At 41.1% G+C, this 27,936-nt stretch overlaps 2 protein-coding genes across 8 annotated transcripts; one reads left to right on the top strand and one right to left on the bottom strand.

Annotated features, from left to right (window-relative positions):
- Positions 1-182: 182 nt before the first annotated feature.
- LOC141437514 (uncharacterized) lies at positions 183-26,119 on the top strand. 7 transcript variants are annotated; one of them, XM_074100947.1, is made up of 18 exons: positions 494-751; positions 855-926; positions 1,284-1,374; positions 1,549-1,629; positions 1,761-1,936; positions 2,187-2,292; positions 3,104-3,317; positions 5,429-5,508; positions 7,711-7,926; positions 8,357-8,498; positions 8,738-8,897; positions 9,906-12,434; positions 12,892-12,965; positions 13,456-13,593; positions 15,644-15,751; positions 17,239-17,354; positions 18,303-18,509; positions 23,114-26,119. In XM_074100947.1, the coding sequence occupies exons 3-18, from the start codon at positions 1,318-1,320 to the stop codon at positions 23,369-23,371; spliced, it is 4,662 nt and encodes a 1,553-aa protein (XP_073957048.1). In that variant the 5' UTR covers positions 494-751; positions 855-926; positions 1,284-1,317; the 3' UTR covers positions 23,372-26,119. The 7 variants fall into 7 exon arrangements, with proteins under 7 accessions (XP_073957050.1, XP_073957051.1, XP_073957048.1 ...); XM_074100949.1 differs by lacking the exons at positions 494-751; positions 855-926 and adding an exon at positions 183-243; XM_074100950.1 differs by lacking the exons at positions 494-751; positions 855-926 and adding an exon at positions 184-238.
- Positions 26,110-27,936, bottom strand: LOC141437516 (ubiquitin-like protein 5). Its single transcript, XM_074100953.1, has one exon. The coding sequence runs from the start codon at positions 27,679-27,681 to the stop codon at positions 27,460-27,462; it is 222 nt and encodes a 73-aa protein (XP_073957054.1). The 5' UTR covers positions 27,682-27,936; the 3' UTR covers positions 26,110-27,459.

Below are 27,936 nucleotides of genomic sequence, written 5' to 3'. Positions count from 1 at the left end.
AATTTTTCAACCCCCATCAGGGCTACTACGAAACTCGAAACTCGAAGTTCGTATCGTACCGTTCCTTTCACTTGCGTATTAAATGACATAAGCGTCAGCGGGACAGCAACATACGAAGTTCGAGTTTGGCACTTCGTAGCACAGATTACTAATATGTAGCTAGCTACTTCGTGGTATAGGGCCTTTCCAGCAAATTTAACCACATGGCTGAATGCTTGCTGAATGATTGTGCGGTGCGGTGCGGTACATCTTGTATATTCTCTTATTTATGTTGTTTTTTTCATAATATCATATTATTTGCTCCATCGTAAGGTCTTAAATTAACTAAGATCATAATAAACAATCTACAGTAATGCCATTTTATAAAAATAATAATAAAAAAACAAAACTGAAATACGCCTTAACTAATAAAAAAAAACGTTCCGTGATAAGCAGACGTTATTAAGATGTAATATAATAATAAAACATAAAAATAATACTGTATTAACCGCAATCGTTTACTCAGTAAAAATAATACTTTTGCCGTGTATTTTTATAAGCGATATCTATTATAGTAATGTTAAACTATTCAAAACAGTAAAATAAATCTGTTTATTTTATCGTAAACGGAATAACGAAACACAAGTCGAATAGATTGGGGAAATGGAAGATGTAGAAGATAGCCATTCTTTTAATAACCAAATACTTAACTATTAAACCGTTTACAGGACAAAATCGAGTTTAAAAATATTTCAATTTATCAAAAAATCTGGTTTGTACTTTCTTTGTTATTGTCGACACTTTATTATAACCAATTCTCAAATATCGATACGTTCTTTGATTGCGTCATGTAAACGTATAGTTATATGTTGCAGCTTTTATTATCACTAAATCCACTGCGATTCGTGATAAAGGAGCATTATTTATTGTAATATTGATAAAAATCGGTGAGAAAATCAATGTTTATTAACCTATTCGTTTGACAAGGATAACCTAAGCGTTTTACGTTTGTAGCCGTTGACACCATTTTTGTTCTGCTTTTCTGTTTGATTATGCCATGTTTCACTAACAGAGTGAATTTTAAATGATTAGATTTTTCTCTATTCCGTTTCGTGTTAATCAATGAATGGTTGGTTAGGTGAAAAATATGTTGTTAATTAAGGTTATGTTGATGTTTTGGTTTAGGAATTATATAGGGTGTATAGAATAATGTTGACAAGATTGTGGCGTAGAACAAGTGCTCCTGTGCTTATTTTGAGACGTGGAAATTTGGTATCAGTGTATGTATAAGTTTTTTTTTATAGTTATGGCTGGCACATAAACACATAATTCGCCGAAATGGATGGTGATGGAGATGACTTCAATCTCCACTGGGAGGAGGACGTGGAGAGCAAGGTAATTAAAAATAGCCTTTAAATATCACTTTCATACATTTTATATTAAGTACAATAATAATAATACATTTCATCACTTATTACTTAGTTTGTCAATTGTGTTTTGTTTCTTTTCTTTTGTACAATAAAGAGTTTACATACATAGATACATGCTTATGACTAAAAATTGTTTTAGCAGCATATCCCAGGGGTGGTGGCTTCAGAAGAAGTTATTTGTGGCTTAGACACAGTACAAGCTGGATCTTTTTCAAACATGGTAATTAATTATATTTTTATTAAGTTACCATATCTATGCCTTGTAATATAAGCTAGTTAACTATCTATCAATAATGAATAGGAGCTTAGTCATTATTGTGGATGTCTATCAATGCAAGTGTATTTTTTTAGACAAATGAAGTTGTAATCCCGGACACTGATCAAATAGCTGCTGAGAACTTGATGTACTTATCACAAGATGTTGTGAGTTACACGGATGCTGCTGAATTGGCTGTGGACCCTAGTGTGGAGTGTGTCACTGAAGAGGTGATCACTGATGACTGGGTCAACCCTGGAGGACAGGAAAGGTCAGTTTACTATGTTATAATTTTACCTTGAAAAGTTAGTGTGTGACATTCTGTTGAACCTTGTGGCAGGGAGCATCTACTGCCTTTATCAAGATTTTTGTTATATGTGCAGCGAATGCTGATAACAACAGGTTTCTACTGGGTGTCATGTATGACCTTATTAAGCTATTAGTAGTCTTACAAAATAATCAGTTTTTTACTCAGTTTGTATTCTTATTTTATGAAATTTTAATTAATTGTTGAATGTTAGTTCTTTTCATTATAGAGTTGAAGTTCCATTGGATCACTTTGCGACAGCTGCACTGGATAATATAAAAGAAGAAAATGACATTGATGTCCCACTCCCTACAGATCAGGTAAGTGTATTTTCTATTGTTGTATCATTCTCGTGTTACTGTTCTACCAAGCCTATACTATGCGAAGGTAAACTCCAATTCAATAGAATCTGACAATCCTGTAGACACTTCCAGCCTACTAATATAAACACCGGGCTGCCTAAGGCTTTGTGATGTGACTATTATTCTTTTTTGATTCCTTTTAGATGATAATTGCAACAACAGGGACATTTAAATATGTAGAAAATTGACAGATTCTATTGAATTGTACTTTAACAAAGGATACTGATTGTGCCTATATTGCCCATAATGCATTTTTGTTGAATTTATTATGCTACTTTCCTCTCTCACTTGCTTTTAATAAAATACGGTCAAAATCGTTTATTGAATATAATGACCAAGAAAAAAGTCTAATCACCAGTTTGTACCAAAATAACACCTGTTATAATGACCAACCATGTTTAAGAACCAAATATTTCTGTCCTTTTAATGTTGTTCTAAACAGTTTTGACTTTACAAATAATATTTCTAGAGTGCTAACTTAACACTTAGGCCCTTTTGAATCTTAGGGCATTGAAAGGGAGAAACCAGTGCTTAAAAAATATAATAACAAGCATATTTGACCACTTAATTATGTTTGAATTTGATTAATTGAATCATTAACATGTTCTTGTTCTTATTGTCGTCTTTACTGGCTATTTGGCATGTTTACTGATTCTCGACGATGAGCTAGCACATCACATAATAAACAAAAGCTCCTGGTATGTATTTTTTATTTTCTTTATACTAGTCAGTATCCATGCTGATAGTATAATATATCAATCTTCCCCAGGACCAATACACAGCGATGCGGCCATGGCCGTGCGACTTCTGTTCCCGTCGCTTTCGCAAGAAGGCGGCTCTGATGAACCATATGGTGGCGCATCAGAACGATCGCCCGCATGCGTGCAACTTGTGTGGAGTGCGCTACGTGCGCAAGTGCGATCTCATGAACCACCTCAAAGTGCATGCTATGGTGCCCGATAATGCTGACCCCGTGGATTATGGTAATGGGCTAATTTAGAAAAAAAAACTCGCAAAATATCGGACACTGATTTTCTTCTTTAGATATAACTAGCGGAACTACCGCGTAACATCAAACCGTACGACACTTTTTGCACGTCACGGCCAAACACTGATGCGCGTCATTTTGTGATTACCAGAGGAAAACATATGTGCACATTATTTTCTGATAATGTATTATAAATTTTTTTACCCAGTAAACTACCCAATTGTGATAAACCTGTTGGTAAAATTTTATCAAACATGCTATGTAATGTTTATGTTGTGTTCCATAAAACAGGCTTCAAAGTATACTGACAACAGTCTTTTGTTTCAATGCAAAACGTCAAATATCCACGATAAAGCATACACGACTTGAACTTAATAATCTGAATTTCTATGGTTCATTTATTAGTTACTGAATAAATTCACAGGACTTTGAATATTCTATATGTAAATATATAAATATTACCGACGCGTTTTACGTCAAATTACAATTTAATTAACATTATAAAATATCTGATTAAATGGGCCGCAGTTCGTGTATCATTGGCCCTAAAAGCCGAACAGCAAACACAATAAAAAAAAGTTTTGGCGGGAAAATTGACAACAGTCATTGTCTTTTTTTTCTTCTTGTCTTTCTCTTGTACTTACTCGGCCTGCAAGCCTTTCTTTCCCGGCCTCTGCAGTAATGTACTATTATTAAACGGAGAACAAATACTTTATTAATTTAACATCTGAATTTTAATTGCATGTGTTCCATTTGTATGTGTTATATTTAATATGAGTGAGTCTCACGGTAGTTTCATGTTCAAAATTGCATGTGTTCCCTTAGTCGCAAAACAACTGAGGTGCTGTCTCAGTGGATGTATAATAAAAATTAATTAAAAAGTAGCATTAGAGTAGAATCTGATGCATACTTAAATATGTATACTACAGTTTCTTGACAATCTATACTAATATTATAAAGAGGAAAGATTTGTATTTTTTGTATTTTTAGATGTTTGTTACGAATTAACTCAACAACTACTACACCGATTTAAAAAATTCTTTCATTATTAGAATACTAAATTATCCCAAAGTGCCACAGGCTATATTTATTACCAGAAAAAATTAGGGTTCCTTACTAAAACTTCAATAATGTAACTCAAAGTGTAAAAAAAGTTGCCATACAACATATTTTATCGCATGCACTGTGAAAACTATTGATGATAGAACAAAACCACGATCTGCAATATTAAAGAATATATCAATATCTACAAAAAACTTCGCGATGTTCAACTATTGTAGTTATGTCAATATAAGAACTACTTTTTTACATTTTAAAAGTTGACAGGAATGCCAACTAAAATCAGACCATGTTATCCATACCTTTTTATTAATCCTTATCCAAATAAATAATTTTATATTCAAGATGGTTTCAATACCTGAAGATTACTTTTTGAATTATTCGAATCGGACATTCCATTCAAAAGATATTACGAAATTAAGAATATCAATCTAACCAAAAAATGCATTTACTCTACGTTGACGGCTGACGCGACCGGCTTCGCGCGGATCGGGTGTGTGAAGTGCCCTTGATTAGAGACCTATTTAGAGTTCTGTGCTCAAAGGGTAATAAAAACGGGACCCTATTACTATAAAACCCCACTGTCCGTCTGTCTGTCTGTCACTAGGCTGTATCTCATGAACCGTGATAGCTAGACAGTTGAAATTTTCACAGATGATGTATTTTTGTTGCCTCTATAACAACAAATACTATAAACAGAATAAAATAAATTTTTAAGGGGGGCTCCCATACAACAAACGTGATTTTTTTGCTGTTTTTGCTCGATATTAATAACGGCAACAGGTAGTTGCTTGAAATATTCACAGAATATTTATTTGTATATTCATTAACTTTAAAAATAACTAATTAAATTAAAATAAAATTTATATTTAAGGGGATCCCATACAGCATACGTGATTTTTTGCCGTTTTTTGCTAATGTCTAATGTTGTATAGGTACGGAACCCTTCACGCCGGAGTCGGACTCGCACTTGGGCCTTTTTTTTATTTTGCCCGTGCGAAGCCGGGGTGGGTCGCTGGGGTAACTAATAAAATAATTTTGTTTCAGCTGATGTGTTGGATAACAGTCAAGCGATTAAACCAAAGAAAAAGAGAGGGCGGCGAAAAAAGAACCCTGAACCAGTCGAGGTAAGTCCCTTTATGGAAAATACTTCAATGTCATCCATCACAGAAACTCCATCAAACTACCTGATAAGGTAATTAACTGTTTGTGCAAATAAAAAATAATCTGACATAATATTAGTCATAGTCATTGTTAAAGGTGAATACATAGAAGACATAAAACCTAAGAACAAATAATAAGTCCATAAAACTCACTTTTTAGGGTTCCGTGCCCAAAGGGTGCCAACGGGACCCTATTACTGAGACTCCGCTGTCTGTCTGTCTGTCTGTCTGTCCGTCCGTCCGTCCGTCTGTCACAGGGCTCTATCTCTTAAGCCGTAAAAGTTAGACACTTGAAATTTTCACAGATTATGTATTACTGTGGCCGCTATAACAACAAATACTAAAAATAAAATAAAGTTACAAATTAAAGGGGGTCGTCATCGTCATACAAGAATTGTGTTTTTTTTCAGCGTTTTTTTGTTGCTAGGCGTTACTAGCCGTTACTAAGGCCATCGAGGCGCCTAGCAACGGGTGGCTAAGTCGTTTGAATATTAACCTTTAAGTTTGCGATTTTAATGATGTTTTATAAAAGCTTTGATAATAGGTATAATATGGGGACTGTCTGATTGTGTGGTTTATTCGTTTTTTTGCAAAATTATTAAAGCAATTTATGAACCACAAACCTCAATGAAGCCAACTTTGATAAAGCGCTCGCCAAATCCACACCATACATAATCACTATGTTTACCTATTGTTTTTTACACAAAAAAAAATCATACTAAGTATTTAACACTATTTTATTTACAAGGTTTATAATACCGTTTAAAATTTATTCACACTAGTCGAGCTTTTTATTATTTAATTTACACAACATACGAAGTCCGCCGAATTTCCCGCGAATCAACCGAGCTGACAGCCATTTTTTTTTTGAGCCGCGCGCGGCGCGGGCCGGGCAGTGGTTTCAGAAGCAAACAGCCAGAACCAAAGAGGATGTGAATTCAAATTGTTATTTATTTGAAATACTTGCACAAGTGCTTACTGTTTATTATAATTATTATTATTTAAGCAATAAAAGTTAGGTAACTATCCCAAGACACTGGAGATTAATTTAATTTGACTGGTTCAATCCTTTTTTTCTCTTTTCAAAAATTCTCTTTTTTTTCTTTGGAGTTTATACTTCGTGTATGGTGTCATTTAATTGAATTGAAATTTGCGATACTTATGTAAAGTGCATGGCAATACAATAATCTGGCAGTGACATCCTAGTAGTCTGACCAGGTTCGTCTCCGCAGGACGGAACTCCTAAATAGTTACTGACATCAACTTGGAATTCGGTACGGAATAGTACATTACTGTAGAGGCCGGCAACCGCAGGTTCCGGCCGAGGCTTGTATAGTGCTTTTCTCAAACATTACATGAAATAAAATAAATAAAAAAAAACAAGAAATGAAGCTGGCGGGACGCTAGTCTGGTCGCGGTGTTGTGTACGCGCGTGTCGCGCTGGCTGCTGGCGGCGGGCGGCTGCGGGCGTTGTAGCCGGGCGTGGGCCGCGTGCGTGTGGCAGAGCGCGCGTTGAAACAAAAGACGGTCGCATTGCCGGCCAGCGGCCTGCAAGGTTGTAGGAAATCTCATTGCAGGCCGCTAGAGTGACCGCGCGCAGGCTGCCGAGTCACAGCGCCTGCAGCGCGATACTTCTCAACCTATTATTTGTAACACAACGTCAATATTTCATGTCATGTTTGAGAAAAGCACTATACAAGCCTCGGCCGGAACGTGGGGTTGCCGGCCTCTACAGTAATGTACTATTTCACTTCTCATGCTCGTAAGTAAATGACTTTTTATGCTCATATAAGCAAAGCATAAATTCGAGCATAAGAAGTCATTAGAGTCTAATCAAAATAGATAGTCTAGTGCAAAAAGTAAAATTTTCATGTAACACCAAGGCAAGGTGTCAACAGCCACGAACAAAAAAAGTTTCTACATATTTTTTTTTTCAATTTATAAAAACAAACTAAAAATAACTCAAATCAATCAATATCTCAATAAAACTAAAACTTTGTAAAATAAAAGGTAAATGAACAATTGTTTCCACTGTTGCTATTTCAGTTCCTCGCAATCGAAGGGAAAAGCAGAGTTAAAACTCGAGTATCAAACTCCTTTTCCCCTCGACGTGTCGTACCGGCTCGGGAGGCTTGTTGTAAAACGTACTATTATATATATTAACAGAATGGGCTTTGGGAGAACATGACATCGGCCCGAACGCAGCAATGGTCGCGACGCGCGCGCTCGCCGCCGAAGCCGCCGCCGACGCCGCCCTCGCCGGCCAGCGAGCCGGAGCCGCTGTCGCCGCCGCCGCCGCCCGCCGACCCCAGCCGGCCGTTCGTGTGTCGCCACTGCGGCGTCGGCTTCGCGAGGGAGAAGGCGTTACAGTCGCACGCCAGGGTGAGTACTGCTAACAGCCTTAGCCATCCTCGCGTCCTTTTAAATACGACAACCGACAAAATGACACATCGTATTTGTTGAAAAACGATGATATCGTTTATGTTGTAACTTTCGTGACTTTTAGTCATAACTATTACAACATCCGGGACGGGAGTAAAGTTCCAGGTGTTGTGATAGTTATGAGTAAGTAGGTATGAGTGAATAAAATCCATGACCACAACAATGTTGCCGTAACGTCGAGCTAATTATTACTCCTATTGTTAAGCGTGGTAAATCCGAGGTGTTTTTTGTTTTAAATCACAATCATTTTCGCCACTTCTTTCTGTCACACGGTATAAGACAGGGTAGAAGAGATGGTGTATGTGATGTGTCAGCTCAGCATGTTAAACAATACAGCCTCCGGTGTAAATGAAGCTTTACGATATTCTAGGTGCACGGCGGCGACTCGCCTATGGAATGCAGCGCGTGCGGCGAGCTGTGCTGGTCGCGGGAGGCGCTCTCGTCGCACGCGCGGCTGCGGCATCCGCACCAGCCGCCCCCGCCCGAGCGGGAGCCCTATGACTCCAACTCAGGTCCAAATGTTTTCATACTAATAATGCTCCTTTTTTGTACTGCCAAAAATCCTTTCTCGCCTGGATAAAGGCTAGTATTATCATATTTTAACACAATTGTGGCTAAATATCGACCGCTTACCTTTTCAACCTCGTATCTATCCAAATACAAAAAATCAACACTATCATACTTAACATTTAGGATTTTTCGAATCGAAAACTGCCTACGAACGTGTTAACATAGAGCTGGTATATTCTAGGCGACGACGACATGGAGTACCAGTTGTCGCCGCTGGCTGACAGCGGCAGCGAGCGCGCCGTATTCGACACGCAGCGCGGGCCCGAGCTGTTCTGCCAGGACTGCGGCGTGGCGTTCCAGCGGGCTGATCTACTGCGTCGGCATCAGGCCGCCGCGCACAGGTACAATCATCATCATCCAAGCCTATGTATACATGTCCCATTGCTGGCCACAGGTCTCCTCTCAGAATGAGAGAGGGCTTGGACCGTAGGTCCACGCGAACCCAGTGCGAACTGGGAACTTCACACACAGACTATTGAATTGCTTCGCTGGTTTTCTCACGACGACGTTTTTCTTCACCGGTAAAGCTCGTGATAAATTTCAAATGTAAATTCGAACATGAATTTGGAAAAACTCAGAGGTGCGAGCCGGGGTTTGAACCCATGGTCCTCTGCTTGAGAGGCCATAGGTCAAACCACTAGGTCGCCATGGCTTCATGACAGGTACTATACTAGTTAGCTAATCACGTTCGAACCTCGAAACAGAAGGTCGGTTTTCTTTTTCTTTCTCATATGAATCTTCAAAAAACGAAAAAAACCGACGAGTTCCAAGCAACATTAACATTATAGTTGTACTGTACAGATGGGTGTACTTCTGCTACCATTTCAATCGCTATTAGGCACTTGTTCCACTGCTGACGATGACCCAGAAGCAAGTAGAGCTAGAAACTAGAACCGAGTTGACAAGCAGTGAAAAGCGAGTACTTAGTTAGTTTTGTCGCTGGGTTATAAAGTTTTATGCAAGTGTATTCCCTCGCACTATTGAGTAAAATGATCACTGATTGTTCTTCCAACGTGAGTTCTGCCAAGCTATCATCGCTGAGCGAGTTTTATTTTTGATAGCTCTTTTTTTTATTCTCATTTATTTTATGAGGATACATCTTATGATTAAGTCGTTTTTGATAGCTCTTGTCGCTGCGACAAGTAGTGGAAGGAGAGTTCTCGCCGGAAGTGTATACAGCCAGCGTTATTGATACATATTTATAAATCGTTGAAGTATATAGTCCAATAGCTTGCTTTCGCTTCTATATCCTCGATGATATGTAGATTGAATGATAATGTGATGCAAGTACAAGACAGCGAGAAATGCTTGCATAAAGAATGTTTTAGCAACAAGTGAATCTGTTGCAGCCACAAGCGGCACGACAGCTCGTCGAGCACGTGGGCGGAGCACACGTGCGAGGTGTGCGGCGAGGCGTGCGCCGACGCGCTGCAGCTGCTCGCGCACGCCGAGCGGCACGCCGACCGCCAGGCGCCGCCCGCCAGGTACTGTACAGGACAGCTCGTGCAGCACGTGCCCGGAGCACACGTGCGAGGTGTGCGGCGAGGCGTGCGCCGACGCGCTGCAGCTGCTCGCGCACGCCGAGCGGCACGCCGACCGCCAGGCGCCGCCCGCCAGGTACTGTACAGGACAGCTCGTGCAGCACGTGCCCGGAGCACACGTGCGAGGTGTGCGGCGAGGCGTGCGCCGACGCGCTGCAGCTGCTCGCGCACGCCGAGCGGCACGCCGACCGCCAGGCGCCGCCCGCCAGGTACTGTACAGGACAGCTCGTGCAGCACGTGCCCGGAGCACACGTGCGAGGTGTGCGGCGAGGCGTGCGCCGACGCGCTGCAGCTGCTCGCGCACGCCGAGCGGCACGCCGACCGCCAGGCGCCGCCCGCCAGGTACTGTACAGGACAGCTCGTGCAGCACGTGCCCGGAGCACACGTGCGAGGTGTGCGGCGAGGCGTGCGCCGACGCGCTGCAGCTGCTCGCGCACGCCGAGCGGCACGCCGACCGCCAGGCGCCGCCCGCCAGGTACTGTACAGGACAGCTCGTGCAGCACGTGCCCGGAGCACACGTGCGAGGTGTGCGGCGAGGCGTGCGCCGACGCGCTGCAGCTGCTCGCGCACGCCGAGCGGCACGCCGACCGCCAGGCGCCGCCCGCCAGGTACTGTACAGGACAGCTCGTGCAGCACGTGCCCGGAGCACACGTGCGAGGTGTGCGGCGAGGCGTGCGCCGACGCGCTGCAGCTGCTCGCGCACGCCGAGCGGCACGCCGACCGCCAGGCGCCGCCCGCCAGGTACTGTACAGGACAGCTCGTGCAGCACGTGCCCGGAGCACACGTGCGAGGTGTGCGGCGAGGCGTGCGCCGACGCGCTGCAGCTGCTCGCGCACGCCGAGCGGCACGCCGACCGCCAGGCGCCGCCCGCCAGGTACTGTACAGGACAGCTCGTGCAGCACGTGCCCGGAGCACACGTGCGAGGTGTGCGGCGAGGCGTGCGCCGACGCGCTGCAGCTGCTCGCGCACGCCGAGCGGCACGCCGACCGCCAGGCGCCGCCCGCCAGGTACTGTACAGGACAGCTCGTGCAGCACGTGCCCGGAGCACACGTGCGAGGTGTGCGGCGAGGCGTGCGCCGACGCGCTGCAGCTGCTCGCGCACGCCGAGCGGCACGCCGACCGCCAGGCGCCGCCCGCCAGGTACTGTACAGGACAGCTCGTGCAGCACGTGCCCGGAGCACACGTGCGAGGTGTGCGGCGAGGCGTGCGCCGACGCGCTGCAGCTGCTCGCGCACGCCGAGCGGCACGCCGACCGCCAGGCGCCGCCCGCCAGGTACTGTACAGGACAGCTCGTGCAGCACGTGCCCGGAGCACACGTGCGAGGTGTGCGGCGAGGCGTGCGCCGACGCGCTGCAGCTGCTCGCGCACGCCGAGCGGCACGCCGACCGCCAGGCGCCGCCCGCCAGGTACTGTACAGGACAGCTCGTGCAGCACGTGCCCGGAGCACACGTGCGAGGTGTGCGGCGAGGCGTGCGCCGACGCGCTGCAGCTGCTCGCGCACGCCGAGCGGCACGCCGACCGCCAGGCGCCGCCCGCCAGGTACTGTACAGGACAGCTCGTGCAGCACGTGCCCGGAGCACACGTGCGAGGTGTGCGGCGAGGCGTGCGCCGACGCGCTGCAGCTGCTCGCGCACGCCGAGCGGCACGCCGACCGCCAGGCGCCGCCCGCCAGGTACTGTACAGGACAGCTCGTGCAGCACGTGCCCGGAGCACACGTGCGAGGTGTGCGGCGAGGCGTGCGCCGACGCGCTGCAGCTGCTCGCGCACGCCGAGCGGCACGCCGACCGCCAGGCGCCGCCCGCCAGGTACTGTACAGGACAGCTCGTGCAGCACGTGCCCGGAGCACACGTGCGAGGTGTGCGGCGAGGCGTGCGCCGACGCGCTGCAGCTGCTCGCGCACGCCGAGCGGCACGCCGACCGCCAGGCGCCGCCCGCCAGGTACTGTACAGGACAGCTCGTGCAGCACGTGCCCGGAGCACACGTGCGAGGTGTGCGGCGAGGCGTGCGCCGACGCGCTGCAGCTGCTCGCGCACGCCGAGCGGCACGCCGACCGCCAGGCGCCGCCCGCCAGGTACTGTACAGGACAGCTCGTGCAGCACGTGCCCGGAGCACACGTGCGAGGTGTGCGGCGAGGCGTGCGCCGACGCGCTGCAGCTGCTCGCGCACGCCGAGCGGCACGCCGACCGCCAGGCGCCGCCCGCCAGGTACTGTACAGGACAGCTCGTGCAGCACGTGCCCGGAGCACACGTGCGAGGTGTGCGGCGAGGCGTGCGCCGACGCGCTGCAGCTGCTCGCGCACGCCGAGCGGCACGCCGACCGCCAGGCGCCGCCCGCCAGGTACTGTACAGGACAGCTCGTGCAGCACGTGCCCGGAGCACACGTGCGAGGTGTGCGGCGAGGCGTGCGCCGACGCGCTGCAGCTGCTCGCGCACGCCGAGCGGCACGCCGACCGCTTGCCGTACAACTTGCCAGTATTTGAAGACAAAAAAAAAGTACGGCGTGCTACAAGTACATGCGCACGATAGCTGGCGCCGTAGCCGTTTGGGTACGTGCCCTCGTCGCGAAATAGCGGCATAAATAAAATACGCCGGCAACTGTACACAGCTTTGCTTACGTTTGGGACAAGAAGTCAATTGGTTGTCAACACTGCTTCCAAGTTTGATCAATTGGTGTCAACTGTCCCATGATATTTATTTATTATTTATTTATATCTATTCCACATGCATGAGAAAATTATCATTATACCTTCTCCATTCTTATTAACCGCTTTTGACATAACAATTTGTTATTTCAGATTAAAGAAAATGGCGCGGGGAAGGAATAACACTTCGTCTAACAGTTCGCGGCAGTTCCCTTGCAGAGAGTGCGGTAGGTCACATTATAATGAGACCTGAAAATATTACTTGTCAATAAATTCTAGGCTTTACCAGAGGCTTCGCTCGCGGGAGCCCATAATTCTGACTGACAGTTTTTTACTCGCACACGTCAAACTTTAGCATCTTATTTAAATAAAAATGAATTGCCGAAATGTATGTACAGTCAAATGTAAAAATATGTATTTATTCAAAGTTTCAAGAATATGTACCACAGACTTTTATTCCGACGCAATAAGGCCGTTGTAACATTTTTGAGTGGTTTGAACAGATATTTATTTTTGCACTTGACTGTATGCACACAACATCCAAACGACTGCACTGAATTGGATAATTATTTTTTGTGTTCGTTGTTGTCAGGATAAAGTTTGTGTTAAACAAATTTTTAAACACAACTGGAAATGGGGCGAAGCTGCGGGCAACAGCTAGTTTATGAAATTAGCAGGATTTCTAGTGAGTACTCATCGCACAATGTTTTGTTTCAGGCAAAGTGTTCGGGTCTCGCAGCTCGCAGCAGATCCATATCCGCATCCACACGGGCGAGCGGCCCTACGCCTGCCGCTTCTGCTGGAAAGCGTTCGCCGACGGCGGCACGCTTCGCAAGCACGAACGGATACATACCGGTACAGTTAAATCACAGCGTAATAATCTATCTATCTGTTTAACAATTGACAAGATTTCATATTTCTAAGACTATAATCTGATTAGTTCTCTGTATTTTGTTTGGAAAGAGAAAGACGCTGATAGTTTTAAATTTTCACTAGGATTATTAATTAATTTATTACCAGAGAGCGAAATTTTGATGCCGGTGACAGCCGTATGACGTCAAGCTTCATACAGTGTTTTTATCTAGATCATTGATAATCACTAACAACTTATTGGCCTCTTTAGTTTACGGATATTTTATTGACACTTATATCTATATCTATAAAAACATCCTATATACCAATTTGCGTCATTATGACGTTACCGGCATCAAAGTTTCGCTCCCTGTTTATTACAATTTTTAAGTGGTTGTTCTAAAAGGGCATAACTCCAAAACTACCACACAATAGATCCATGGTCTTTAGTCTAGTGTCTCATTATTAAAAAATGTTACTGCTTCAATATAGGCGGTTTAGTTCTTTCTTGTTCTGAAACTTAAAATATAAGACTTCTACGACGATTTTGGCTATTAATAACGGATACTGGACTGCAGATAAATACGACACCTAGCTTTCTTACGGATACGGCAGATGATCATAACATTGACGATTTGGAACGAAATGTTTATGTTGTGTGGTGCCTTTGATGAATAATTTTTGCAATTAGGCACGAAACAATATTTGGTATATTTCGAAGGGGTATATACTTTGTTTATCCATTCTGGTCTATCCATTTCGATAGCAACTACGGGCAGCTAAAATCTTCAATCCAATTCAAATTTAGGAAAGGTGAGTCCATAATTTTTTTGATGATTCTGCCAGTGTCGAGGTTGACAGAGAGACGGTGGGTAGGTGGACGACTTGTTGCTAAAATCACATTTGAATCAAAATAACACTAACACGTCAGTCATTCGTTATCCGTCAAGTGTCAAGATCAAAGTCAAATTAAAAATTATGACAGCTCTTTTTTCTGGTGAAAAAGGCAAATGAAACATATATGTTCTGTGGTAGTATTGGCAAATTCAGATCTATATTTTTAACTTCTTGTATTTATTTTAATATGGAGAAATAAATTAAAATAAATATTTTTCCGTGTTCAGGAGGCAAAGCTCTTTCGATTCCTGTAGTAATTTTTAGGTGTAAAAAAATAATGAAATCTCGTCAATGAGGGCTATCGCGTATGAATTCGCCACTAGAGGCGCTAGTGTAGCGTGAGGTCTCCAAAATGTCAAATCTCATAGTTTTTGGGTGAGCTACGCGGATTTATTTTATTAGAATTATTTTGTGAATTTTTGCAATATCTGAAATTAATTATGGCAAATATGCGTTCCGGGGCAATGAATGTCTGTGTTTTGAGACAGTTTTGTCTTTCGGAAACCTTTGGCCTCACTTTTTTCCGAACAAAACGGGGACTATGCAACACTGTGGCATGCTCGATATTTTATGGTACGGTTTTAAGGTGTATTAAATATGATTTTAATCTAAACTTTGTTTTCACGCCCGTAATAACAGACTTTGAAAGCCATACTTAAAAACCTCACGGAACAGTGTGCCATCTAGTGAGACAAAAAACGATAGCCCTCATTGCCGACCACTGTGCCGTCGAATGTCGTCCGCGAGTATCCGCTCTGGGTCTCATTTCTCTCATCCAAGGACTCGTCTTGTCCAGCGAATCTTGTCTACGTCCTCTTTTTCTTTGCTATGACAGTCATGACGCCTTTCACTTTGGTCTTACATTTAATAAAATTGCACTTGCATTACAGTTAATTGGCACATCTGAGTAAGACGTAAGACGTTCATGGTTGGTCCAGCAATCTAATGAGGAATTCTTGACACACGAAATTTCGCTAGACAGTGTTAGTATCGAGAATACCCATTGACGTTGCAGTCTTGCTTGCGATTGGTTCATTTAGTTATTTAACCAATCACAAAAGTGACACAAAATGTCAAGACTTGTCAAACTTAGGTCGCGATACTAGCGCCATCTAGTCTGTCAGAGAAACTGATAGAACTATTAACGTGTGCGCAGGTGAGAAGCCGTACGCCTGCGCGGTGTGCCCGCGCGCGTTCAACCAGCGCGTCGTGCTGCGCGAGCACGTGCGCTCGCACCACTCCGCGCCCGACCGCCGCGCCAACGGTAACCTTCCAACACAAATGTGAATAATGATTTTCCATCGTATTTTAACGGAAAAGTTCGTATTTATCATGCTATCTCAATTAGGTTCAGTACCCATCGTACAGTCAGCAGCAGAAGTAGATAAGCAGCTGTAGTCCTCAAAACGATCTAACTAAATACTCTTTACCTACTCTACTATTTATTACATTGATAGTAGAGTTGTGAGTAGTACATTTTGAACACTGGAACCGCTCATCAACTTCTGATGCTGACTCCGTACATTTTTCAATTGACACTAAATAATAAAGTTCCATATTAATTAACGGATATGAAAATGTCACTCATTTAATACGTCGTATTCCGATTGACATCCCGATGGAAATACATTACGCACTATATCTGAATTAATATCTGACACAACAAAGCGTTCTTAAATATCTGATACGACTCTATTGCAGGTGTTGCAGGTGTTCATGGGCGGTGGTGATCTCTTACCATCAGGAGACCCACTTGCTCGTTCACCATCCAGTAGAATAAAAAAATATATTTCTAGTGCCGGTAGGATGTGTCAGATAAAAAAAAATTGCACGCTTTACTGTGGCAGATATTAATGCAGATGACTCTTCTTCTTCTTCTTCCGTGCCTTTTCCCATCACTTGGTGGGGTCGGCCGTCCTCGTTTTTCGGCGCCAGGACGCTCTGTCCTGGGTTGTCAGTATGTCCAGCTGTGCCCGTTTCACGTCCTTGGTAACGGTTGTCCACCACGTGGCCAATGGCCGCCCTCTGCCCTTTTTCTTTTCTGCGATAGCTAAGGCTTTTCTCACAACGTACTCTTCGTCACGCCTCATCACATGTCCGAACCATCTCATACGGCTCTCGACCATCTTCTCGGCAATGGGGACAATTTTAAAGGAGCCTCTGATATACTCATTGCGCACTCTATCAAGTCTCGTCACTCCCGCTGCCCACCGTAGCATCTTTAATCTTCATCTCATTTGTATGCATCTTCTGTTCGTGCTTTTTCTTGACGGCCCAGCACTCGGAACCATACATCATTGCTGGTCTAACCGCTGTTTTGTATACTTTTCCCTTCAGTTGTATTGGCATTCGATGGTCACAGAGTATTCCTGTTAAGGCTCTCCATCTTAGCCAAGCTGCGTTTACTCTATGGGTCACGTCTGTGTCCGTATGATGACTGCACCATATTAAATCAGTTGAATTGAGATTTGGCAAAAATTCGGTATGGTCTTCATTAACGTTGCATAAAAATACCCCAAATGCCAATGCCAAATGTCATGTCTCTGAACCTGATGGTTGAGATTTCTAGATTTTATGTCAATCGTTCTCATTCATTCGTTCACTACATTTTTTGCAATGAGTACTTTATAAAACTGTTTGTGTAATCAATCAGCTCTCCTGCCGCACCATAGCTACAATTTTCTGGAGTATGTTTAAAGAAAAGTTAGGAACTGCTGTAGTGAATCTGCTCACATATCGTTCGATTTATAGGTGGCCCGGCATTCTGTTGCGTGGTGTGCGGACGAACCCTACACTCAAGTGCGGAGCTAGTGCAACATCTTATCCAACACTGCGATGCTAACACGGCGCTCAAACGACAACCGCAGGCGAGTATTTACTGGTCGATTAGCTGAGTGAACTTAACAATCCGTTTGGGCTGTGTTTCGCTCTAAGCCTTTAGTCATAAGAATGTTTTATTATTTTAAGTTTGCTTTATCGAGGGTTATGTTATGTTTTATTTATTACAATATCAAAATAATTTAAATTGTTGATGATTGACTAGTTTTCTAGGAAAAAATAGTAGATCGTACAACAAGAGAATAAAACGAGCCATTTTACCCAAGACGTTCATATACATAGACACGTCGAGGGGAAAATGGGTTTAATGCTCGAGTTTTACACTCTGCTTTTCACTTCGATTGCAAGTAGATGAAATAGCAACAGTGGAAACAATTGTTCACTTACTGGGTACCTTTTAGTTTTTAGTTTTATTTAAAAAATATATAGAAACCTTTTTCTTTGTGGCTGTTGACACCTGTCTATCTTGACCTTACACTGTGATCCTCACTCACCTTGGCCTTAAACGAAGATTTGGATGCACTAGAGAGAGAGAGAGACTTAAATAGGAAGTCTACGAGCATGAGAAGTAATGAGAAACTGAAAAAAAAAATATTCTGTTTAGTCCATCAGTTGGATTATTTTAAAATATTGAACATGTATTTTTTCTTTTGTAAATCAGACAAAAAAATTACAAAAATGAAGCGCGTCAAAGTTCGGGAATGCGCCGGTGAGGTCACGCCGTGCTTGTGACCCACTGGGTGACATCATGCGGAATTTGAACAGGCAAAATAAAAAATACGTGTCCTTTTTTCTAATAATCTAACGAACGGACTTTTTAGTATACATACTATCCTATTACAACAAACTCACGCTACTCTCGCTTTTCGGGTTGCCTAACATAAATGTTTATTTTACGCCACCAGTTCCTAATGCATATTTAGTCAATATTTCTTACTCGTGGGCGTGCACCTCTAATTGTCTCTGACGTCGCACAGACCGGCCCACGCAAATACAAGCGTCGGCGGAAAATCAAGTCGGAAGCGGATTCCCCCCGGCACGAGTGGGAGCGCGGCTCGGCGTCACCCCCGCGCGCCGCGCCCTCCCCGCCGCCCTCGCCGCCGCGCCGCCGCCGCCGCCGCGCGCCCGCGCCGCGCCCCAAGCTCATACACACCGAGGAGACCGTCAGACCAAGGACTAAGCAGGTAACTGGTAGCTCACTCAACAGATAACGTTCTCTGTTACAGCCCGAGGCATCTAACAATTTGAAATAATTTATTCACTATTACGGGAGACACACATATAAAAAAAAACGCAATTACACACATGAAAACAGTCAGTCAGAAAACAGACATATACACTACGAAAAAATAATAAGTCAGGAATTGTAACTAAACTTGAAACTGTGTCCTAAGTGTGTCCTGCGCTAAGGTGCGCATGCGCGTCATTTAATTTTGACTGACATTTATTCTGCAAGTTTAGTGAGCTCACTTCACTACAAATTTTCGTATTTTTGATTGTGAACAGCTCTAAATTATCATGCCAACGTGTGTTATGAAGTGGTGCAGGAACAATGCAAAATTAAAATGTCCAGGGATCACTTTCCACTAGTAAGTAGACGTAAAATACGGTATTTGACAACTCCTGATTTTGCCGTATCTTAATATTATTATGAAAATATAGATATACAGATAGTGTTCAGCGAAGGGAAAATTTAAATCTGTTGAAAATTGGATTTATAGTGATTTTTTGTAAAATCTATATACCTGTCTCTTTCTCAAACGCTTTTCTCTATGCAGCCAGTATGGCGGTACTGGCGTGTGATGTCACATGCCAGTATGTCTTTCTCTTTCTAATCTTGAATTTCAAACCTTTATAACTTTGTTATTTGTAAAGGTAGCTTAAAAATTGTTTTTCTATTCGATAACAGGCATTGTGTAGTTTTAATTTATAAAACATATACAAAATAGTCAAATACCATATTAGATTTATATTCAAAAAATTTCAAATACATTATCAGTTGGAGATGGTCAGTATCAAGTCTGTGGTCTATGGCTCACATAATGTAAGTGACAGGTTCCTCACCCCTCTTCATATTTTCTTCTTTCCTGTATCGCCCAAACAATAGGTACAAACAGTCTTTATATTTTTCACGATTTTTAGTGTGAATAATATAAGATACAATAGTTTAAATGACCACCATTATTTCTCTTTCTAATCTTGAATTTCAAACCTTTATAACTTTGTTATTTGTAAAGGTAGCTTAAAAATTGTTTTTCTATTCGATAACAGGCATTGTGTAGTTTTAATTTATAAAACATATACAAAATAGTCAAATACCATATTAGATTTATATTCAAAAAATTTCAAATACATTATCAGTTGGAGATGGTCAGTATCAAGTCTGTGGTCTATGGCTCACATAATGTAAATGACAGGTTCCTCACCCCTCTTCATATTTTCTTCTTTCCTGTATCGCCCAAACAATAGGTACAAACAGTCTTTATATTTTTCACGATTTTTAGTGTGAATAATATAAGATACAATAGTTTAAATGACCACCATTATTGAAAGTTTTTCGTTGATTTTTGTTATAATTTTTTTTTCATGATTTTTAGTGTGAATAATGTAAGATACAATAGTTAATGTCAACTGCTCGTCACCTTTTACGAGACGCATGCAGAGACGTTCATTATTCAAAACTCCTGGTGTTTCACCACCCGTTGCATTTCACCATATGCATTACGAGGAGCATAAATTGCTTAGTAACTGTGTGGAAATGATTGAAAATGCACGCTCTACAATATTTGAAGAGTTCCCTCGATTTCCTTAGGATCCAATCATCAGATCCTGATTTTGTGCCCATGGGACTTATCAAACTCATAATTAGAGGTATTCAATGACAAACAAAAAATATATTTTTTCAAATCGTTTCATGAATGACGGAGTTCTGAGGTAAAGCCAAAATAAATACATTTGTTAGTTCTTTACCTCAAAAGCATAAATTTCGAGTAGCGATTCACCGAATCGCATTTCACCTCTATCATGTATTTGATTGTAGTGTAGTTTAGCCACAATCGTTTATTTTTTTAGTTGCATTTCACCTCGATTGTGCATTAAATATCGTATTGTGTCTCACTCAATCATGTTTTTTTTTAGTTGCTTTTAGTTTTAGTCGCATTTCATCTGGATCGTGTATTAGTGTATTTTAGTACAAACGTCAATTAACGCGTTAAATTAATTAGAGGCCCGGGCAAACATCAATCGCGGGAAATGCGTCTAAGGTAAAATACTACACGAAAACTGAGATTCTACAAATTATATATTTATACTATTATAAAAAGCTATGCGAAAAATTGCATCAAGTACGAGGTTCTATTGAAATTTTGTTAGTTCGATCGAGGTGAAATGCGATTTGGTAAATCGCTACAAGGAATTTATGCTTTTGAGGTAAAGAACTAACAAATGAAAAAATACAACCGAATTGATAACCTCCTCCTCTTTTCTTTTATGTCGCTTAACCCTTTGACCATTATTTTTTTAAAGCAATGAATCGAGAACTTTAACGATACGCACAGCATGAATTTTTTTATGATTTTTGAGAAAGAGAAATGTATATATTATTGCAGGGTTTCCGAATTATGAGACGGCAATATGTTTGCCGCTATCAGCCAAGGGCATTAAGTGACAAGACCGTCATGTCAGTTTGCCGGGGGAACTACGGGTGGCACGACGTATCTAAAATAAATAAATTAAAAACCAATAGATGATAAGAAATAATTAAAACCTTTATTTAACTTAAAACTGAATTCTTTCAAATAAATAACCGGGCAAGAGCATATCGGGCCATGCTTAACACTTTTTTTGCGAGATTTTTTTACTTCCGTTGTCATTTCTAACTAACACGGCTAATTCAGCAATAAAGGTAAAAGGCAAATTTGAAGTATTGAATTAAGCTATTGCTCCATATATAAATCAATAACAATTGTAGCCTAACCCACCCTTTCCTTTAATAAACACCAGACACTTAACGGATAGTGGCAAATATATTGCCGTCTTCATTTTTTTAAATTATCAAATAACAGATTTTTTTTCTTTAAACTTTATATCGCCAATCTTGTCTCTGAAAGTAGAGAATTGTGACTATCGGATAAATCCAGAAAACAAAATTTTTATTTACAAACATTTTTGTTCAATTGTAAGGAATAGTTAAAAATCTAAGTTCAGGCCTAAGAATCATCATTTAACATGGGTTGGAATAACGTTTATCTGCTATTCTTTTTTTCGTAAATTGGTACGAGTATGTTCTCTTATGCGAACCAAAAGTTATATTAACTAACAACACGTTCATTGAGAAAAAAATAAAATATCTGAGTCGTATGACGGCAAATATCTTGCCGTTACCCACTAAAGGGTTAAAAAAACAAGCTGTCATTATCAATATATGACACGTCATTGAGACGTTAAGAGGCTGTTTTACCATCCATTGATTAGTGTTAACTGGCGGTTAGGTGTGATGCCGTCTCCGTCTATTAGAACGAAACAAATAGAGACGGCATCACATTTAACCGTCAGTTAACACTAATCAATGGATGGTGAAATAGCCCCTAAATGTAAGAAGTGATCCGTCTGAACGCCAATTGTCTATGTAGTTTTGTGAATCATTGCATCACGCGAGCTAACCAATCCCTGCTTTGTTTATGAATTTTAACCAATCCAATTGTACATTTGACACACATCATCCATAGGTGTTAGTATATAAAGGTCAATACTTAGACTAGTGTTAATAAAATAAAATCAACAAGCACGTCTATTTGTAACCTTGAAATTGATTCGTATTTGAATTATAAGTTGTTTTGGTTTTAAAATAGAATTAACATAATATTAATTTGATTTATATTTATAGATTTAATAACTGTATTTCGTGGACTCATCCACTCTTAATCCCTGTTTTAAAATATTCTACTTGTAGTTCCTGCTATGAAGTTCAAGGCCTTGCCTCTAGGTTATGGCAACGCGTCTGCAATACCCCTGGTGTACTTGCTCGTTTGCCATTCAGTCCAATAAAAAAAAAATTAAGTTCAAGCTTTTTCCATTCCAAATTTCATCAAATTTGGTGCATTGCTTTAGTTGTGAAAAGTTAATTATTGGTATATGATTAAAGGTCATCACATTTAGATCCAAACCGGCGATTAAAAAACTATATATATTGTAGGTACAGAATATTTATCGAGTTAACAATATTATAAACGTTCCGTTTCTTGCAAAATGTTGTTTACCTCCGCCTCGTGAGGTTATTTATAGGAAGACGTTTCTGTTTTTAGCAAAATAGGATATGTTTTTTTATAACGGACAAAAGTTAATTTATTATAAATGCGAAAGTTTGTCTTAACTGCTGAACCGATTTAGATAAAATTTGGTATACAGATAGTGCAAGTCCCGGAGAAGGACATAAAATAGTTTTTATACTGAAAAATTGCATAGTTACCGCGGAATAGCGAGAAACGAAATCGCGGGAAACAGCTAGTTAATGAATAAATGAAACTAATATTGATGTCTTCAATATTTTAATTAGAATTAAGTTTGGACCGTACATTAAAAAAAAGCAATTTATTAAATGACTTCTTAAAGCGTGCACTATAAAGAGCCTATTTTCCTTCTGTCCATTCCTATATTGAACAGATTAGCTTGTTAACTATTATGAAATAATGTTACCAGATAACGATATATATAGGCAGGAACCAATTTACACGCATATAATTTGACAATGACCAGGATACCTATACCAATGAGTGTTTATTATTCACAGGTCCGCGGCCGCCGTCCCCCGCGGCACCCCGCCGACGACCTGCGGGCGATCCGACTGCGCTCGCCGACCCCCTCCCCCTCCCCTTCACCCGAGCCTTCCCCCGCGCCCTCTCCACAATCACCCCCCGCGCCTTCACCCCCTTCCTCACCTTTAACCGCGTCCACCACCCACGAAGGCGGCCCATTCAAATGCGAAATGTGCGCTCTAGAGTTCCCTCGGCGCGATGCGCTGTTATTACACGTTCCTGTACATATATGACGTAACAGAACCAAGCGGCGACGGCCGCGGTTGTCGCCAGAAACTCGCGCTTAGAGCCATCCGTATTTTATCCCTAGTGTCGTCAGTATAGCTAAAAATACTGCGATACTCCAAAGGGGAATAGCTCAGCTCGTAATCCCGCGATTTTGTAGAATTTTAGCTAAGTGAGAACAAGACTTGAGAGCGAGATTCGGAAACTGACTAAATGGAGCTAATATATTCAGACTGATATCGCTTCGCTTTTGTTCGAGCGCAGTTGTTGTGATATCGTGCGTAGCGGTATAAATATTGTACATATTTCGTCTTAATTATCTGTTTTAGCCGCGTTGGATTAGTTAACATTTAAGGAATTTAGGGCATGGATTATATTTAATTATTTAATACGAATAAAATTTCTGTTTAAAGTATTCTTAGCTGGGCCGTAGAGAATAACCATTTTTCTACTTAACTTACTTAACTGCATAGGTATTTCGTTTGGTCACGAACGAAAATATTACATATTAGAAGGCTTGTATTAGACAGGGTTAGACAGTAGGTCAAATTAATTGTGTCTTTAGTTTGTGAGCCCGCGATGTGCGAGTTCGACTCATGACCTTTTTTTTTCAATCAATTAAAAATTTGAAGTAGTAATGGATGAATCTCCCTTTTTTTTGAACATATGTAAGTGATACAAAAAAAATATTTCAGGGCAGGAACTGTCTAAACTAAACAAATTTGTAGACTGTCATATGTTTAAATGACAGTTCAATGACTAATTAAATGACTGGCAAATGACCAGTAAATAGCCGTAGAGAAAGAAAAACCAACCATTCATCCAATAAATAACGTAATCAGTCAAAAAGCCATGTTATGTGCCAGCTATTATGACGGTGATTTAAAATGGTGTTATGTGAATCTATTTTCTGTTTTTTTACTTGATTGAAGCTGTTTCTTCTACGATATGATAAGTATTGTAATAAAAATATACATACTTAGAAAGTTAGATCATAGAATTCTGTTTAGAAGCTAATCCAAGACTAGTACACAGAGGAAGGAGTGTGTCTGGTCTAATGCCTATAATTCTTTGATTTCAGCCAGGATACTTATTGACACTAGTAATGTAATATTTATAAAACCGATGTCAATTGTTGTAAATATATTCTTAAAATACTTTAAAACATAAAATAGGGACGGAAATGCTTGAGGCAAGACACCGTTGAACTAATTGTTACTTCTGAAACATTACTTATTGTGACATTGAATCATTATGTTTGTCTGTTTGTATTACTGTTGCCTATATTAGTAAGACTATGTTGTCGTATTGTATTGTTGTATTTTATTAATGGACTGATTTGTGGATTAGTACTGTACATAATGTGTATTAAAGTTTGCGAATAGTCTTTTCTTTGTTTAGTACAAATACTGTATGTTTTGGGGTCTTTTAAGTACTTTTAACAGTTTATATTTGCTTTTATGTGATATAGATGTAAACAGTTAAACGTTAGTTGTGCCATAGACGCCAGTGGCAGTTCAACGTTGAGGATGATGAGGACTATAGTATAATTAATTATTATATTTGAAGATGTCTACAATGTCTATCACGCATGCCATTTTCTTGCATAATGCGCCTCTTTCCAACTGTTAGTTATAAGGGACGCACAGAGACAAAACTAGTTTTACCCAGCTTTAGTGCGAACATGCGAGAAGACAACCGAGTCATCATTCGAGTTCCCCATAAAGTACAATTCACATTGACCGGACCGGACGGAATCGGCTGCCGCCGCGTTCCACCGGCTCCTCGAGCACGCTGAGGCAGCCGACTGGCGTCCTCCAACCGGACGGAGTTGATCGAACGCGACGGCAGTCGAACGCAGCTGACCGGCCTCCACGGCAGCCGAATGCAGCTGTCTGAATGCGCAAGGAGCCGACCGGCCGCAAGCTGTGTAAATTCTATTAAATATATATATGTGATGTTAGTACTGCACAGACCTTTTAAATTCCTTTGGCATGTTATAAAGAGCGCTAGGACGCCGTCCGGCCGCTCAATGTGAATCGTACTTAAGAGCACTCACGGGAAAATTCCCGATAGTCCCCTTTACCCTTAGCAATTTACCAAGTTAGCTGTTTTTCCAACAAGCGCATGGTAGCAAATCAATGGTGCAATACATTCCCCAGAATGCTTTGAAAGATATTATCCTAGTAGGGTTTTATGTTAATTATGTTCAAAATCGAAAATGTATGAAAGGTTTTTGTAACTTTGTAAGGCAAATTAATTGTAAAGTATTCACATAATTTCCTTGATTATGGGGGTTATGGCACATTCATTACAGTGGTGGTATAAGCAGCTAGCTCTTCTGTAAATAGTCTTTTTGACCATTTGCATGATGTATTATGGTAGAGTGCTGGTACAGTTGCATGCACTACAAGGAACCAAAATCAGATCTATTCAAAGACTAACATGTTATTAGTTTTATTTTTTATCTGCTTTTATAGTATCAACTCATCATATAAGAACTGATGAGAGTACATACACTCCATTTTTAATCTACCATACAAACAAAGAACGCCATTATGGCTAGTCAAGACGAGGCTCTAAGGAGTCTATTGTATCATAATTTAAGTCTTGAAAGATGCTTGGAAGACATCCAATTAATATCTTATGCACATCACCAAATTGTCATCAATCAAACATGTAACCAAATGTAAGTTATATTGACATTTAATGTTGTATACCTAAGCAATGAAATAAAACAGTCCAATTGAATGTAATTTGTGTATATTTTTTATCCTACAATTTAGAATAAAAGTATAATTACAGACTAAGAAGTTTACAACATTTACAAAAATGTATCAAAGTGGGTACATCAGTTTCATCTGCTTTCAAAATTATCTTGGTAACAATGAGCCTAGAAATAGTAAGTAAAAAAAAATACTCCATTATAAGTTGTCAATCAGCATTGCCTGACTTTTTTTGGAAAGAGGGATTCTTTCATCAAAACGGGACATAGTAAAAAAACATATATTTTGACTGAATTTGCATTGTCTTGTCATACCAAATTTCATGTCAATGTCATTTACCAATGAGGAGTTCCATCCTGCAGAGACAATCCTGGCTGGACCACCAGGATGTCACTGTCAGATTATTGTATTGTTCAAGTCAATCCGACTACTGGAAGTGGGTCAAATTTAACTTGCAAGATTTTACATATAAAACATACATTGCAAGTTAAATAAAAGCTTTTAAATAAAATAGGCATGGAACATTTATTTTAATGAAAATATGTTACTGTAACAATAACCATCTGATTTCTGTCGCCTATGCAAAGCGGGACTGAACCTGTCCCGGGCGGAACATTTTAATTGATTTCAAAATCGGGACGTCTTGTGATGCCATTATCAGTGCTATTTTGAATTGGTATCCAATGAGATTACTTATAAAGCCTAGATCAGTACAAAGCTTGTAACATGTAACCTAACTGATAGTAGAAAAAAGGGATTTAACAAATACTAGCTTTTGCCTGCGGCTTCGCTTGTGTTGAATTCGGTTATCACGCTGTTCCCACGGGAACTGCACATTTTTCGGGGATAAAAAGTAGCCTATGTGACTCTGGTCCATAAACTATCTCTATGCCAAAATCACATTGATCCATTGCTCAGTTTCAACATGAAAGACGGACAAACAAACACACACTCGCATTTATAATATTAGTAAGTATGGATGTACTTTAAAATTCCACTGCTAAGCAAATTATTGCTTAAATACAGAGGCAACACAAATAAAAAAAGCATAAGTTTTTGATTTGTGTTGCGTTTGTATTTATGCAGTGAATAATGTTTTGGTAATCTCTCAATATTGTACAAGACCTAGATGTGAACCATTTATGACATTTGGATGTTATTTCAATATATTTAAAATGCTTTACTAAGTAAGGCTTTACTCAATGAACACTACATTCGGCCGTTATTCTTAAGGTTAATCTTTTCTTTAAAAAGTATGCAAGGTATTCATTCATGTATTGCCTTTGAGTATTTATCTAATTGCGCATTTCCTTATGACTTGGTGTTGAAAAAAAGATCACATAGTTTTAAAGTTTATATGGAAATATAACTTATTGATAATATAACTCTAGGTTCATTCCATCGTGAATTTCATAGTCTGATAATTTGATGTGATCTTTGAACACAGTATACCATTTCTTGAGGACGATTTTGTCGTACCGCGTACCGGTCTGCGCTGCTATGAGTTTCTTGAGGTCCCCTACTGTGTCATCTGGGTTACATTTCACTCTCACTTTCTTTCCGAGACGATCGTTGCATGTTACCTCTAGCATTTTGTTTTACAAACAAGTCCTATGATGATTGATGTTAAATTTACTCAGCCTTCTCTTCAGTGCTTTCTCGCAGTTTCTAGATTCGGTGTCGTTATAAATATATTCGATTTCATTAAATGACTAAATTCTGGTCACGCTGAGCAAAAGCAGTCAGGCCGCTAGCAGGTAAATAAAACAATTCAATTCAAAATTATGATTGTTGTGTTGACGATTGACGACAACGCAAGGTTGACAAGACAAGACGTCATCACACAA

This window comes from Choristoneura fumiferana, chromosome 17 (assembly GCF_025370935.1).
Source record: "Choristoneura fumiferana chromosome 17, NRCan_CFum_1, whole genome shotgun sequence".
Taxonomy (NCBI): domain Eukaryota; kingdom Metazoa; phylum Arthropoda; class Insecta; order Lepidoptera; family Tortricidae; genus Choristoneura; species Choristoneura fumiferana.
This window is presented reverse-complemented; position numbering and strand designations above follow the sequence as displayed.